The sequence below is a fragment of the Talpa occidentalis genome, unplaced genomic scaffold (genome assembly GCF_014898055.3).
Source record: "Talpa occidentalis isolate TD23 unplaced genomic scaffold, MPIMG_talOcc4v2.1 talOcc4.11, whole genome shotgun sequence".
Lineage (NCBI taxonomy): Eukaryota > Metazoa > Chordata > Mammalia > Eulipotyphla > Talpidae > Talpa > Talpa occidentalis.
In genome coordinates this window covers 59,183,239-59,199,467 of record NW_023601104.1, presented here as the reverse complement: position 1 = coordinate 59,199,467, position 16,229 = coordinate 59,183,239, and the positions used below count along the sequence as shown (strand labels likewise).

The 16,229-nt window shown below is 42.7% G+C and overlaps 1 protein-coding gene across 1 annotated transcript in view; it reads left to right on the top strand.

Moving 5' to 3' along the window:
* The first annotated feature begins 5,196 nt into the window (after positions 1-5,196).
* MDGA2 (MAM domain containing glycosylphosphatidylinositol anchor 2) overlaps positions 5,197-16,229 on the top strand; it is a 729,529-nt gene continuing 718,496 nt past the window's right edge. Inside the window, 2 exon segments of the mRNA XM_054690202.1 lie at positions 5,197-5,489; positions 5,492-5,671. Coding sequence (XP_054546177.1) covers positions 5,393-5,489; positions 5,492-5,671 — 277 coding nt within the window. The 5' untranslated portion in view covers positions 5,197-5,392.

Here is a 16,229-nt window from a genome sequence, read left to right as displayed (position 1 = left end):
AATCCTGCTTCCCAAAACAAAATTCTTGTCTCATACTTAACACCAGTGTTTGGGTACTGCCATTTATGAACAACTGCCCCCTGACTGCATCTGGAAATGACCAATATCTGGTAAATATGCTGTCTCTGTAATATGAAATTGTGTCTCACTATCATCTGAAACAGTACTATTTGCTGCTGCTGAGACGTATAAGCTTGCATATGCTAAGCTGAAATTAAGTAGGAAGAAATAAAATTAGGTGGACAGGCATTTAGCTAGAGAAGATTTTGTGCCCTATAGGAATGGTTCCATTTTAGGATTTAATCACATTTTATTAATCTAGGTTAATTTTAAGGAAATCTGGTCCTTTGGGCAGAGGTCTATGAAGTGACAGTTTACATTTCCAGGTAACATATCTAAGTCCCAGAACATTTTAGCTTTCTATGCAGATTTTGAGAATATGAAAAGGAGATGTAGCCTAATGATAACAGGACTAGGCTAGGAGTTAGTTCAGAAATGCAGTCAATTGAGGTGTGACAGGGTGGGTTTATAGTTGCAGTAAACTTTGATATGAGCCAGGGATTTATAACCCAAAAGAGTACAGCAAGGACAGGTAAGTATGGAACAACATAGCGTACAATTCCTGAGAGTTAACTTATATGCCACAGATAGCTTCTATACCCTGGTTTTATTTTTACAAACTAGAAAGGGAATAGTGTGTATGGGAGACAGTGTGATTAAAGGGGCAGGAATGGAACAGGGAGTAGCAGTAAATGATAAACAATCATTTATCTGCTGTGTGGGAAGAAGCTACATTGGAAAGGCCAGATTTGCCATTGATATTGTCCTACTGTAAGGACAGAAAAGGACATGGAGCAGGTTTTCTGATCCCATGCAGACCGGGTAAAGGAGGAGAGAGTCCTGGAACCCTCAGTGGCTTTTGCAGGTTTTTTATTTAAATTTTCCAGGCACACGGCAGGCAGGGGTGCTGGCAGTCCTCCCAGCCCCAGCAAATCTTCACTCTATTTGGGTTCTCTCTGGCGTTCTCTCTGCTTCTCTTCTTCTTTTCCTGGCTTCTGTTCGTTCTTGGCTTCTGCTGGCATCCCCGTGATGCAACCCTTAAAAACCCAGTCTCAGCCTAGGTGAATCCCATCTACCTAGGCCCACACCCTATTCCAGGTGCCCACCATCAGGCATACATTCAGGACCACAGGGTTCTGTCATCTATCCTAATGACGGGAGGGCAGAAAAGCCTGATACTTTTTACCTTACCCTACACCTACTTAGCTGTGTCTACAGTTGCTAGCTTTTACTCTTGGGCCATGACTCCCTTGGCCATGACTCCCTCCATGACATTACCTCTCTCATGCTACCTTGGTCAGAACATCATGCTCATATGGAGAACGGAAATAGCAATTTAAAATGAAATTACAGTCAATGAAGGTTATTAAGGAAATTAGGGCTGTAAGAGGAGACCCCTAAATTTTTATGGTTCTGTCATCACAAAGGATGAAGTGTCTTGATGGTCCTTGTAGAGACAGAGGGACACTCTTGAATGGACTCTGGCATTGATGCAGTATGGGATTCCTTTGGGATGTAACATCCATAATCACAATGTAAAATACAAAATCCTTCAAGTAATTTACATTGTTTCTGTAGGAAACTGTTTTAATTGGGTCATACAGAATGTCCTGGGTCTGATTACAGTCTTAGGACCTGCCCCCTAGAAGCTTTTCTCCTCCCCCATTCCCTTCCAGCAAAACTTCTCCCTGCCTGTCCTTAAGCCTCAGCTCAGGCCCACCACCTGGAGGCCTTAAATAGCTAGTGCTAAGGTGTGGCTATATACATCAGGCCTGTTTCACCAGGGCAGTGAAAAAAAAGCTAAATTGAAAGATGGAAAAAATATATCTTGGTTGACCGACCTGGTCAGTTTTTTCTGTAAGTGATCTATCCAGTATTTTCATAGAAATAAAAAGCATTGAATCCAGGGCAATTTTATTTTTATTGTCCTATAACTTGATTAATAGCTGCATGTAGTATCTGCCACCCTGTGCCCTGATACTTTGCTTATAGCATTTATAGCAGAAATAGACCTTAGTGGTGCATACGTTGATCACACACCCTGTCCACTAGATCCTGTGCCTCTTACAGGAAAGGGTTGTGTGTTATATATCTTGGAAGATCCAATATTCAGGTGACGTATATTGATGTAAAGTCTGACCCAGAGTAGATACATCTGGCTGTTTTCTCAACTGAAATAAATTGTAAAATTACCAGATTATTCAGGTCCTCTACCAACTCTAAATATTTCACTCAAGAACTGCTGAGGGTTGCACAACTTTATCTTCCTTCCTATGCATTAGGAAGATGTGTGTTATTCCATGGAAAATAGAGATCTGGAGTTCCTGAAGCTTATGTCCTGAAGCTAAAGGTTGAAAAAAGTAATCCTCATTAAGGATACTCATTGAGTCTGGGTTTCTTTGTTAAAGAGATACACTTCAGTATAAAAAGCTATTTCATCCAAGAGTCCAGGAAACACTGAGAGTTTAATAAGCTCCCCCATAAATAAGAGTAATAAATAAAATTAATTCCAAAAAAGAAGAGTGAAAAATGACAGTACAAATATGCAAGTGGGCTACTATTTTACAACATGAGCAGCTGATATCTTGAATTGCTGGTGGACAAGATATATTCGGAGCTGAGATTTAAGAGAGGACTTGCAGTTTACTGGCCCTTGAAGCTGCTCTGCTGCAGTATACAGGAATGATCTACTTTTAAAAGCCAGATCTCCAGAAACGTAAGAGGAAAACCCCTCTAACACGCTCCCCCTACCCAACGGTGAGCTTCACTTCACTCTTCAGAAATGCCACACGTTGAGTTTTGCCTCTATGTTGATACATAATTCTATCTATGCCAAAGAGGCATTCCATAAAGAGGGGAACCTGAACACTACATGAGCATCCTTTGGGACTCCCTCAACATCTTTGATCCCTCTCGTTTTGTCAACCCAGAGGGTAAGCAAGGGATGGAACCCAATGCAAACATTATGCACAATTGACTTAAGTGAGGCAAAGACCTTGGTGAAAACAATGGGGACTATTCATTTTCCAGTGCTTGGAGTATCTTCCTCCCAGCAGAAGTAGGGGAGGGAAGGGAGAAGGACCTGCAATGTTACACCAATCTATTGTGGCAGCAGATTAATGAATACTACGCTCCAGGTTTTCCATACCAATTACTTTTGTAACATGAGTGTAAATGTACTTTTTTACCCATTTTAATCACTTCCCTATCCATATGCTCCTTGAATAGTGAAGAATATTCAACAAAGTGTATTGCACGCAGGAAACACTAATTATGGAGGCTACCAAAACAAATCACCAAGCACTACTATATTCCCAGTTTTCCCCTCTTAATTTTTGGTTAAGTATTCCTACATTTCTTCCAATGCAAATTAACATGCCTAGTATTTTTTTAATTTCTTTGTAACTATGAATTTCTTAAGTTCCTCAAGCACCAGAGCTAGCTCTGCCCCATGGAGAGACCCTGTGTTTTACAAAACAGAAAAGACTGTTCCAAGCAGTGAACTTTACTAGGAGATATTGCATATTAGAAAACAAACAAACAAAAAACAAACAAACAAAAAAACCCCAAACTACTCTGGACTCCCAAGTGTCAGCCCCCCCCTCCAAACCCCCAGGGCCTTCCCTGCTGTGACGACCACATTTCCATGTAAAAGGACAGAAATAGGGAGGAAACACCGCCGCTTCCAAGCGCATGGCCTGCTCTGCCCTCTGGTCAAGCAGAACCGATCCTGGAAGACCTTGGGCGGCGGGGAGGGGTCGCGTGTGCAGCGGTCTAGTCTGAGCAGGGAGCCGGACTCCGGCGGGCACGCGCCTGCAGCGGCATCAGCAACAACCAGCGGCGCCCGCCGCCGCGGAGCTCCCGGGGAGCCGGGGGCGGGCCTGCGCTGGGGAGCCGGAGGCCGATGCCGCTGGCCTCGCCGGGCCTCTCGGCGCTGTCCATCCGGATGAGCTCCTCGGCTGACCCGGGAACGCGGAGCGAAGGAGGAGCCGAGCAGGCAGAGCCGGCAGAGGACGCGCGGAGCAAGGCGGCTGAGTCGCGCACCCCGCTTTGACGTCGCCCGGCTGCGGCTAGCAGCTCGCGCTCCCGGCACGTAGCGCACAACGTGACCACACACAGCCTCCCTCTCCGGCAGCCCGTCCGCCCGTCCGCCCGCTCTCGGCTTCGCCCTCCTCCTCCTCCTCGCCTCCGCGGCGCGCACCCCCGCGCACACCCCGGGATTCCGACTGGCGTCGAGCTCGGGGCGCTCCGCCGCCCGGCCCGGCGCCTCCGCCGCATCTGGGGCCCGCGCGGCGGCCACGCAGCCGGGTGTCCTCCTCTGGCAGCCGCTCCCGCGTTCGCCTCCGAATGCCAGCACTACGTTAGCCCGGGCGGGGAACCCCTTCTGCGGCGCCCGCCTCGAAACTCCCGCCTGTCCCGATCGCCCCCACCCTGCTACCTGGCGGGGGCGGCGCGGGAACGAAGAGGACGCGCGCGGGGCCGGGGGGCACGCGTGGACGTGCGTGCGGATCCGCTGTCTGTCCGGCCGTCCCTCGCGCGCGCAAGTGGCGGAGCCTGGACTCGGCTCGCGGCGCCGGGAATCGTGCGGCCGGCCCGAGCCTCCTCTCGCTGGCGGGGCGCTCAAGGCTATTTTGGAGAAGGCTGGTGTGGCGGCGGCTGCTGAGGCTGGTGCCCGAGAGCGCTCCAGACGCGCACTGTGCTCCCTGTCGGCCCCTCGCCTCCTCCCTGCGCCCTCCCCTGCTTCCCCACCCCCGGCGTTCGCGCCCCACTCCCTGCTCCCCTCTCCCTCCTCCTCCTCCTCGTCTCCCCGCTCGGCGATGCGCGCCTGTGTCTTGTAACAGGATTGGCGTTGCAATGGCAACTGATGGAATGGGGAAAGGCAAGACAGCAGGGCTGGGGGCTCCGGACTGCGGGCGGGCGGGCCGCTGCCGCCGCTTGACGCTCCTCCGGGGACCTTCGCGAGTTACTTTGTAAAGGCGAACCGAGGCGAGGACGCCCCTGCTCGGCACCCCGAGTCCGAGGCCACTTCCTGCGCCCGGGCCGCTCGCGCCAGGCTCGCAGCGCTCGGCACCCCCCGACCCCTCGCCCGCGCTCGCCGCCAGCCCAGCGCGCCGCCGCCGCTGCGGAGACTCGAGCCCGCTGCCCTGAAGAACACTTCGCCTCCCGGCTCCCCGCCCTGCACGCCCCCTGCTCCTTCCCGGCGCCTGCGATTTTCCCCGGGCGCCCGATGTGAGTGTGGCGCGGGTGCGAGTGTGCGTCAGGGTATTGTGTTGTGAAAGTGTGTGTGCCAGGATAGCGCGCTGTGGAAGTGTGTGCGTGTGAGTGTGTGTGTATGAGTGTGGGGTGTGCGGGGCTTCTGCGCTCCGCTCACAGCCGCCGCCGGGAGAGGACGCACGGACGGCGCTTCCTTCGGGGGCGAGCGGATCCCGGGACCTCGGCTCGGCCCGGGTACGAGTGGAGCGCGCCCGCCTGGCCGCCGGCCTCTGGAAGGTCCCGCCGAGTCCCCCCTGGGCTGGATATGTTCATGTTCACGTGAAGATGGATTTAGTGTACGGTCTCGTGTGGCTGCTGACGGTCCTCCTGGAGGGGATCTCCGGCCAAGGAGTGTACGGTGAGTGGAATCGCGACGCTATCGTGACCTTGTGATTCTTAGGCAAGATAGGCTGGTGAGCGAAAAGGCACGACTCGCGCCGTGACGGGGCCCCTCCCGGCGTGGCATTTGATTTACACTTCATCGCGTTATTGGGAGCATTAAGGAGGCAGCGAGCGCGCTGCGGGTTGGGCTGCGAGCCGCTCCTCCAGTACCTGGGCTCGGGCTGAGAGTTGGGTCGAGCCCCCCAGCCTCGCACTTGTGCGAACCGATGGCTTTGCGCTTGATTTCTCCCCGCTGGGGACCCGAGCTCTAGCAGCCTTTGATTTAATAACGATTGGGCTCCGTGCTAGCCGCGGTGTCGGTGCCGCGGTTCCCCCAAAGGGAAGCTTCGAATGTGACCCCAGTGAGCGCCCCATCCCTCTCCGCCCTCCGCCGTCGCCTCCTCGCCACCTTTTCCTTTTTTTGTGTGAATACCTACATGACTTGATTTTCTGGCTCAGGAAGTGGGGTGACAGTGGAGTCGCGTTTCTGCACCAGACGTTGCCATGAGCACTGACTTGGGGAGGGGAAAATAGCAGGCAAGATTCTCGGTGCCAGATACAATTAAGGGACATGTTTATGTGAATGGATGAGTAAATGCATGAATGAACGGACCACCAAGTCCGTGCGTCTCAGCTCCCGGGGCAGGACACCAGCTCCCTGCAACAGGAACACAATTTCAGTTCTCTGGAAAACCCAGGTTTGGGCGGGTTAGGACCGAGGGAAGAGCGAGCTTGTTAATTCGGAGGTTTTTAAGTCCTCAGGAGCAAATCCAGGTTCCTTTGCCTGTCAGCAGTTGGCACCCTTGGCTTTCGGGACTGAGAGACACACACGCTGGCTGAAATGTGCATCTTCTCCTGGGACAAGCAGGCGGTGCCACAACGGGAAAATAACTTTTGTGTTCTGGAGGTATTGGAAGGGGGTTAAGGAATGGCAACTGAGGGACAGCAGGTCAAGATTGGCTCACAGCTCCTGGGGCCAACATTCAGAGAATATGTTTTGGAAATTCAGCCCACTGCCTGTGGTCTCACTCGGGAGCTCAGACCCTTATGCTGCAGTGTTCTGTCAATGGCTTTCCCCTGAGTATGGCCCGATGGGAGCTTTCCCTGAAGAGCCTAAAATTGAGTGTGAAATGGGCTCAGCTACTGTGGGGATCTTGAGCCCTCAAACTCTCTGGGAATGTGGAGTGAGCTGTGGAGGGGTGTTTGGGATGGTGGCAGGAGATCTGACCCAGCCTTTACTTTCTCCACTGTGCTCTGGTCTAGGCTGAGTAGTGCTGGGGGCTTGCAGGATGCTCTTCTGAGCAGTGAGCTTTGGGCTCCTTCTGCCCCTCCCCTTTCCTGTCTTCCAAGTATTCTTCATGGCAGGCAAAGACATTTTCACTTTCTCCCACCTCTAACATCTTAATATCTCCTTTCCCCAGATGAGAGAGAGCTTGCTTGATGGTGGTGGTGGTGGTGGTGAAGGTGATGGTGATGTGATGATGATGGTGGTGATGATATCAGAGACTGAGACTCCTGGCATGTCTTATGCTTGGCATCTTGCAGAGGGTGAGGCCTCCAGGAGCCGGTAATTAATTTAGTATTCTCTGGAATTCTGCTGATATCTGGTGTCCCCAAGCAGCTGAGAATGGTCAGGATTCTAGGAATGAGAAATGCTGAAGATAGAGCCCTCTCGAGGAGCTGTTTCTTCATATGGGAGAGTCTGACTTCTTACCCAATATCCATGTTTTTATTTGCCTCATTAGTTCAGGTTATTGCAACTAAAAAGAATTTAAAAAGTATGTGTATGTATGTGTAAAGGGGCTAATAAGAAGTGAGAAAGATGGATGTGTGTGACTTGGAACTGTGTGAATCAGAAAGGCAAGGTTCCATTTTCCTGCCACTTTTTGTCTCCGATTACTTGTCCTGGCATGTCTTATGTTGGCAGTGGAGAAGGGTAAGATCTCGGAGTGGAGACAAGTAGGAAACGATTGCATTAAAATTATCTTGTGACCACATTTCCCGACAAAAAGGTAGAGGGAGTTCTGCTCCTGTACTGATCATTTGTGATGAAGGTGATGGTCTTTTTGTTTTGTTTTTTAATATTGATGTGATTATTAGTCACTTAGCTAGAAATAGAGTTGACTGTGTGAAAATTAATCAGCATTTTTGATCATTATAAATGCCATTGCTATTAAGTCAGTGAAAAAAATACATGGCTATGTATTACTTTTCAAATATGGCTTTCACATGGCAGAAGTTGGATTTTCAGAGTGGAAACCATTATTCTCTGTCAGCATCAATGTCACCTGTAAACTTGTTAGAAATGAGGAATCCTGGACCCCTCCCAGACTTTCTAAATAAGAAATTTAGAGTGTGGGTGCAAGCAATCTGTGTTCATTACCTCAGGGGATGATTCTGATGATTGCTAAAATCTGAGAACTACTGATACAGACTTCAGATTTCTTTGCTCTGACTTTGTAAATCATGATATTTCTTAATCTAAAGTCATTTCATTTTTACTTGTGGATGCATTAATGGGTGAAGAGAACAGTTTTCTTTTTATTATTTAGTTTTGAAACAGTGATCAGTTGCAAGGGACATAGGCATAAGGATATAAAGTGTGTCTTGAACATTTTACATGAAGAGACTTGAAAATAATAATTTAAATAAAAGGACAAGTATAAGAAGAGTCTTTAAAGACCTACACAAGAACTTGGTAGCATAAAAGTTTGTATTCCTATGTCCCTTGACTATTTGTCAGATATACACCATTCTTACTACACACAAAGTATTATTTCCTTACTGTGGTCTAGTAACTAGGTCCAAAGAAAATAAAACTTATTTTGTAAGAAACTCAGTAAGAATCACTTCATTTTATCCCCATTTATTTACATGATTTAGAAGTATATCATTGCAAATTTTATTCTTTGAAATAGCTAATCAGTTCCTTCACCCTTCTACTTCTTCATTGGAAAAATTTGAACATGAAATTCAGATTTTTAAGTTAAATTGAGAATGTTCTAATGCATGGGTTATATTGTTTTCAGTTATTACAATCTTCTTATGCTCGATCAGCTTGGCACTCATGTGCAGTATTTAAGTATAAAGTTTTCTGTTACAGACCTTGGAACTTATTGCCATTTATCTTGGAATTTTGCTTAGCAAACTAACTACCCAATAGCTGAGGTTTTTGTATATGTGGCTGTTGGGTAAGGGAGATTATCCTTTACTATGTATCTTCCTGTCTACCCTTTGCAAAATATTCTAATGTTATTCAAAAAACTTTAAAAAACAGGGCATATTTTCCTGAGAGAAAAATTACAAAAAAAATGAACTTTATAATAGAGCAACATCACCAAAAAAACTTCTTGGAACTTTTATTTTTCTTGTTATGGAGTTAAACATCACTGAAAACCAGAAAGTCACTACATGAACCATGAACATGCACCTATTTTTTGACATTTTTCAATTTTAAATTGTGTTGCACTGCCCTTGCAGTAAGTTTAAAAATGTTTAAACATAGCACCCAGGGTCACATTATGAACTCCAGTTATGTGCATACTTACTGAAATACTTAAAACTGAGTGATCCAAAGCATTTTCTTAGTTTTGAAAGACTGTGTAAGTCATTCTCTAGCAGTAAATCATATGGGCTGATTAACTGTGTTTTTTAGAAATCGTGTTGATAATAATATAATATTGATAATTGTATTTCCTGTAAATATCTCAGTTGTCTTGCTAAAAATGAAAAAAAAAACTGCTCCATTGACACACAGTGTAGTTTTACTTCTGGTCCATTATGCACTTAATTTCCAGGGAGGCTAAAAAATGTAATAACAACATCAGGACAAATTCACATTACAAATTGAAAACAAAAAGGTCCATGTCTGAAGTTTTTTTTTTATAATAAATTTTATTTTTATATTCCCCATACAATTTCAACCCCCCCATTTTGACCCCAATCCCTCCCTCCCTCCACCCACCCCCCAAAAAGTGTCTCTGGTTCATAGATTTTTGTTGATTATAGTTTTTAATGGACATCAAGTCAACCAGTTACTTGGCGTTCTGAAATATTTAATGCAAAGTCCATAAATAGCTTCCAGGATGCTTTAGAACAATAAATAGAATCAGTTTAACAAATACAGAATAGGACAAATTAATGAACTATATTTAGGTAGCATCAATTAATCTCATATTTTGAGAATGATACCCCAGTAGCAGTTGGACAAAACAAAACAAAACAAAACAAAAAACCCAAAACTTAGTAGAATTGAGGACCAGAAGATAAAGAAAACAGGATGGATCTAGAAGATATTTCAGATTGTCAGTGGCTTGAATCTAGGTGGAGAGATTTTGATCTAAAAAGAAGAGAATGCTATGGGCAGTAGTTCTTCCCAACTACCAGTCCCAAAATGTTGCCAACCTAACAGTTACCCCAGGGTTCACTGATTTTTGATTTTGTCCAACTTGAGTTTGTAGAGACCCTTTCATCAAATGTCACTTTTGAATGAACACTTAAGTAAGGTGTCAGCCTGTGGGAGAAAGGGAGGAAATGACTTTAATAAATGTTGTTTCAAGTTATTAGTCTTAAGCTCTATCATGGAAATCAGCCTTAAGCTTCTCTTCCCACCCTTCACCCCGCTGTCTTTACATCCACACAACGTACACTGTGAAACCATTGGCGTCTTGCCCACTATCAGAAGGGAAAGTGGGCTGTCCATTGTATCTTGGGATTATTTTTGTTCATTCACGGTTGTCCTTGCTGGTAATGATATTGAGAATTGATATGTAAAGTGGATAGATTATATTTTACAGTGTTACTCATTCATGTCCTGCATGTCCCCAGGGAAGTCCCTTACATAGGCTGTTGAGTATTTTAGATTGAGCAGATTGTACATCAAGCCTCAGGAATCAGTTTATCAAGAAGTCAGTGTAAGTGCCAGAGTTCAGACAATTATTAGTCAGGGAAAAGTTTTAAAATGAGGCAATTCTGGTGGATAGATGTCACAAAAGAAATCTGAAGAAAACATTTCTATGATCTGGTTTCTTGACTTAACTTTTTATCTCTGGTTCTGACTTTTTTACATTTTAAAATTACTTTAGCTTTTGTTTTATAAGGTGAACCACCTTAAACTTTATTTGATAAGCAGGGTACAAGCAAACTTTTGGAAAGAATGTGCTCTTTATACTTTGTTTTTTTATTTTTTAATGAAGTTGAATGTTTTACTATTAAATGGTTTATTTTCCTTCAAGACTGTTGCTTCATTGTATTAAAAATAGCACCAGAAAACACAGTATATTTCAAAATTAGGATAGTATTGTTCATCTGTATTATAGAACTAACAATTTTTTTTTTCTCCACTGACATTCATTTCCACTGGAAAGATCATTAAATATATTGATCCAAATCCAGAGGTGGATATAAGGAAGTCACAATATTAACTGAAGCTAATATTAAAATGTTATCCTTAAATTACCTACTTTTCATAAGTAGTTTTTTTTTTTCCATGTCATTTCAGGAATTCTGATTATAACTGGAGCCTACATAAAAAGAACAGTGTGTTATAAAAAAGATGAATATTGTGGTGATCTGTAATTATTAGAAAGTTAAGTGATATCTTCTTCCAGTAGGACTGTTGCAAGTACTTCCTGTTTCCATTGGTATTGCTCAAAGTTGCTATTTGCTAGATCAAGTTGTATCAAATTAGTTTATTTAGGGGTTTCAGTTTCACTTAATAGATTTTATGTGTTTCTTATATGCTTCTTTATTCATTAGTTCACCTAGTTCTGAAGGACTATCTAGTGTCATCTTGATCAATCAACCATCTGCGTAAGAAGATTTGTTGACAAGTTATGGATTTTCTGCAAGTGCTTCATTAATTTCAGTTACTTTTTTTACCCATTTTTTGTCCCAACTTCAGGGAGTCTATAGTAAACATCTTCCAAAGCTTCCTGTGCAAAATTTCTGATTCCCACTGTTCCAATAATATTTTCCTTTGTTCATTTTGTCTGAATTTATGCACATAGGGGAGCAGAGCAGAGCTCCTGGCTCTAGTGTCTGGATGGCATATGGTCACTGCCCCCAAGAAGTGCCTTGCTCCCCGGGTCTGTATAATTTTAGGACTTAATATTTTAATATGACTGAGATAGTCCTTTGACTGGAGCATGCACCTTGGGTTCTATTTATATAATATTGGAAACCATAGTCTTGGGCTGTATTCTAACTCTAGAGGTCATGTATCACTCACTTTCTCCAGCCTGGTACTCATGTTTTGGGAGGAGTCTTGCAAGATTTGGACTCAATGTTTGTAAACCACAAAGCAAAGAATAATACCAAACATACATGCCTCACCCTGAAACTGAGCTCTATAAAAATTGTGCTCTTTGGCAACTACAGTTAACTAAGTGGATGTGCTATCAGCTCAGAGTTAAGTTGGGATGGATCTTACTCTCACCTTTGCCTTTTTTGGATGGGCAAGCAAACTATTGTATTGAATGCACATCAGGTGTGAATAGGGTGAATGTTTTTATCTTCATTGTAATTGCCATTAACACAAGAGTCCCACAAAATGAAATTTCATTTCTTTGCTTCAGTGACTGTCAATGTATATATATTACGTAGAGCAGACTGAATAAATGATTGAATTCATTGAAACTGTAGCCTATATTCATTTTCAAATCTAATAAACTTTTGACCCTCTAAAATCATAAAGTTGTAAGTGGGAAAAGACTTTTAGGATGTTATTAAATTTTCCCACTAATCAAAGACACAATAGCTGTATATTATGTGAGTCAGATGGTGGTATTACGCTCTTTGTGAAATTTCTTTACAGAAAAAAAGTTTCACAACTCTCTTTTCCAGAGTCCAGGCACATTCGTTTGACATATATGTATATATGTTTGTCAACTTATTAAAATCCTGCATGCTTCATTATTAGAATGTGCATTTATTTTCCATTTTACACCAGTACAATTTCTTTTTTTCCTTAGCTGTACTACTTTGCACTAATCCCAGTTAAGCTCTTTGATATTGTGTTTTTACTCCTTTTTAAAGATCTTACATCACTTACAATATTGTGTCTTAAAACAATGTATATCATTTCCTGTTGAAGTCATTAATTGAATTTCCATTTCATAATCCAATTTATACATTTCCTAATACTTTAGAATCACAGAAGGGTCTTCTAAATATTAGGAAGTTTTTTTTTGGCTATTAAAATTTTATTATACATTCATCAATTTAAAGCCATTATGGTAGGATCAAAGGTATTAGAATTTATGATGTAATGCAGTCTTTTTGTTTTTAGTCTGCTAACTCTACATCTTTGCATAAAAATAGGAGACATCAGTGCCTTGCTGTTCCTAGTCAAAACTATACTAAAGACTATTGTGGTTGACAGATGGGGTCAAGTATGGACTTCTTACCAAAGCTGCAAACAGTGTGTCTCTTTTCTTAGTTTGTTGTAATGATGATGGGATGATAAGCATAATTGAGCAACTCTGTGGAAAGAGAAACATATCTGTTTGAAAAAGGAAGGATTGGCTCACAGCTAAAGCTCTCAGAGTACTAAAGAACAGCACAGAAGACAACAGATCTCCAAGGAGTGATTAGGAAGTCAGATGTTAGCCCGAAAGGCTATTAGTAAGGTGCACCTGCTTTTTAAGAAATAGGAAAATAGAAAAAAGATATTTCTGCAGCAACTAGAACTTTGCTTATGTGAATCAAGCAGAGGAAAAGAGAATTATGCCTGCAATTTGACTGAAGGATATCTTCAATGAGACTTTCTAGACTCCTGAAAGGTAAAGAAGAAGGGGTATAAGAATTCATAAATAGAGCCTGTAGTCTGTGACGACCAGATTATTCTTCCTGATAATTAATTGTGAGACTTGGTGTATAAGTGATTGGCACTGATTAAGCTTCTGGGCATCCTATCATTTACTTCTGAGTGAGCCTGTGAATTAGATCCATGCCTCACTTCAAGTTGACAACATATCAAAGAGGAGCAGTCTCCCCTGGGTATTTTGAAAAGGGTAGAAAAATCTGAGAAAGATGCCACTTTTCAGAAATTGTGACTAATGGGAATTCTAGGCAGATTTAGGTTAAGTTCTGGTAAATTCAGTTACCATATTTATCTAGAACTGCTCTGGAGGACACATGTAGTTAGGCACATAGAGTAAAGGCTACAAACACAAAGAGCTTACAAGTTAATCAAGGAGTAAAGTCAAATAGAAAACAAAAATAAAGCTATGAGAAATAGGCAAATGCTTGTGTGCCTAGACAAGTAAGAGAGATATTACAATTAGTGTTATGTTGGAGTAAACTTGAAAAATCTGGTCCATTCTGAGTATAATATAAAGAGGAAAGAAAAAGCATCACTACAAGATGTATCCAACTGTAATAATAGTGGTTCAGAAAGATAAATAACCAGGCAATTTGTGTCTAACAAGCTCTAAGCAATTTCTCCAGTTTGCCCTACTAAAAAGTTTTATCTGTCCTTTTACCTGCGCCATCATCCCCCAAAGTCTGTATGTAGGTCTGTGAAATAAGTGTTAGGGTATGATATTCTGGAACTTGCCCAGATATTTATGTCCACCAAGAATATTGAGTTTGTGTGTATTCAGTTTGAACCCAACTAACCTGTTTATCAGAAGATAGTTTTCTCTAAAGTTCCTGTGGGATATTGAGCCTTCTCCAATTCTAAACAAACTTGGGCAGCTTTGAAAATTGATAGCTGAGTTTCTTTTGGATTTAAAGTGAGTTTTCAAATCCTTTTTATAGAGTGCTTACTACTTAGAAGCAGCAGGCTGTAGGACCAGAATGACTTAAAACATTATGTTGTTCTTTACCAACATACAGCTACTGAGATGAATGCAGTACCCTTACAAAAAAAGAAGTATGTGCTTCCAGTGTTGTTTTTCATTCTTGTGCAAGTCTGCATGATATGTTTGAAAACTCTTGGAAAATTTGGGCTTTCTTGTTTAACTGCTGGATTACCATGTGGCCACAGACAAAACTGTTAACCTCTTCACCCTCAGTTCTACATGTAAATAGCACCATAAAGAAAAAAAAAAGTGGTTGCATTTTGTACCTGGAATAGAGGAAAAGTACAAGGAGAATTTCTTCTGTCTTCTTAAATAAGCAATCACAGATACTCTAGAAATTGGACCTCATAATAGAACTGCTCTTTGGTTCATAGTATAAAGGAGTATGAAGTAACAGAGAGCAAGTAAATTTTTTCTAGAAATAATGCTCCCGTATGTCAGTCTATGTTTTTTTTTTTTTTTTTTAAGATTTATTTATTTATTTATATGAGCACTGGGTACAGTCAGAGGCGTGGGAGGGTAAGAGAATTCACCAGAGCCAGAGCGGGAAGCAGAACAGGCAGACTGACGAAGCATACTGCTGAGGGGAGCAGTGGGCGCGGCAGGAGAGGTCTGCATGCCATGTCCCTCTCCGGTGGCCGGGGATCCAACCAGTGCTGCAGAGGCTGTGGGCAGCTTCACAGCACAGTGCTCAACCGTTGCGCCACCAGGGGAGGCCCAATAACTCAGTTATTTTTAAGCAGTGTTATAATGTTAGTATGTCCATGAAAATACGATGTGATATTATATCTTGTCTGCATGTGTGCTTGGGATTGCTTCCCAGGCTAGCTTTCTTATCTTAATCCATATAATCTTGGAGTTTCTCCAATTGCTCCTCAGTGGTGGGGTGGTGGTAGTGAAGAGCTTATATTGCCCCTCATTTATGAACTCCAGAGAATATTTGTGTAACCTAAATATCATAGTCATTGGTAAACTTATATAAATTTATATATGGATTCAAAAATACACATACATCGTGTTTTTGTATTAAGGAGCATGAATATTCTCAATATCCTGCCGTTTTGAGACTAACTGAAAAATAGTAGTAAGTGAAAGTAATTCATCCAAATAGTAAAATCAAAGATATGTGTATAAGGATACTTACATTGATGCTTTAAAAATAAAAGCAAAGAAAATGAAGGTAAACATTAAATGGGGCTCTTGTAAATTTGTAGAACATTTCTTATTTTTAAAAACCCTTAAATTAGAAGGACTGTATATAGCCACATTTATCAGAAAGCATTTGCATATGTAATGCATTTTGGTATTTGGCGAGCACTTTCTATTTTTGAGGCTGAAAGGTAGTTCATGTCAATAATCCCTAGACATCTAACTAACTAGATGGGCAAAACTAATCAGGCCAGTCTTCTGAGTGTCAGAGTACTTTCCAGATGTTGGTTGGGAAGAGTGGTCACGTACCTGTATAGTGAGGTTATCTTTACTCAGGACTTTAACAGACAACAAAATTATTAGTTGAGAAAAATTTTCCTCATTATGTGGAATGAGCAATATTGACATTGCTAAGCAAATCAACATTAGCATATACACAGTGGGCTGCAGTCTGCACAGATATAACTGCCATACAGCTTTGGAGTTTCCGGTCTTACCTTAGATTCTCAGAATTATTGATGATATTGCCAAGAATTGGATAGTTAATGTTTTTTGCCCTCGTTCTGAACTCATTCTTTGTTT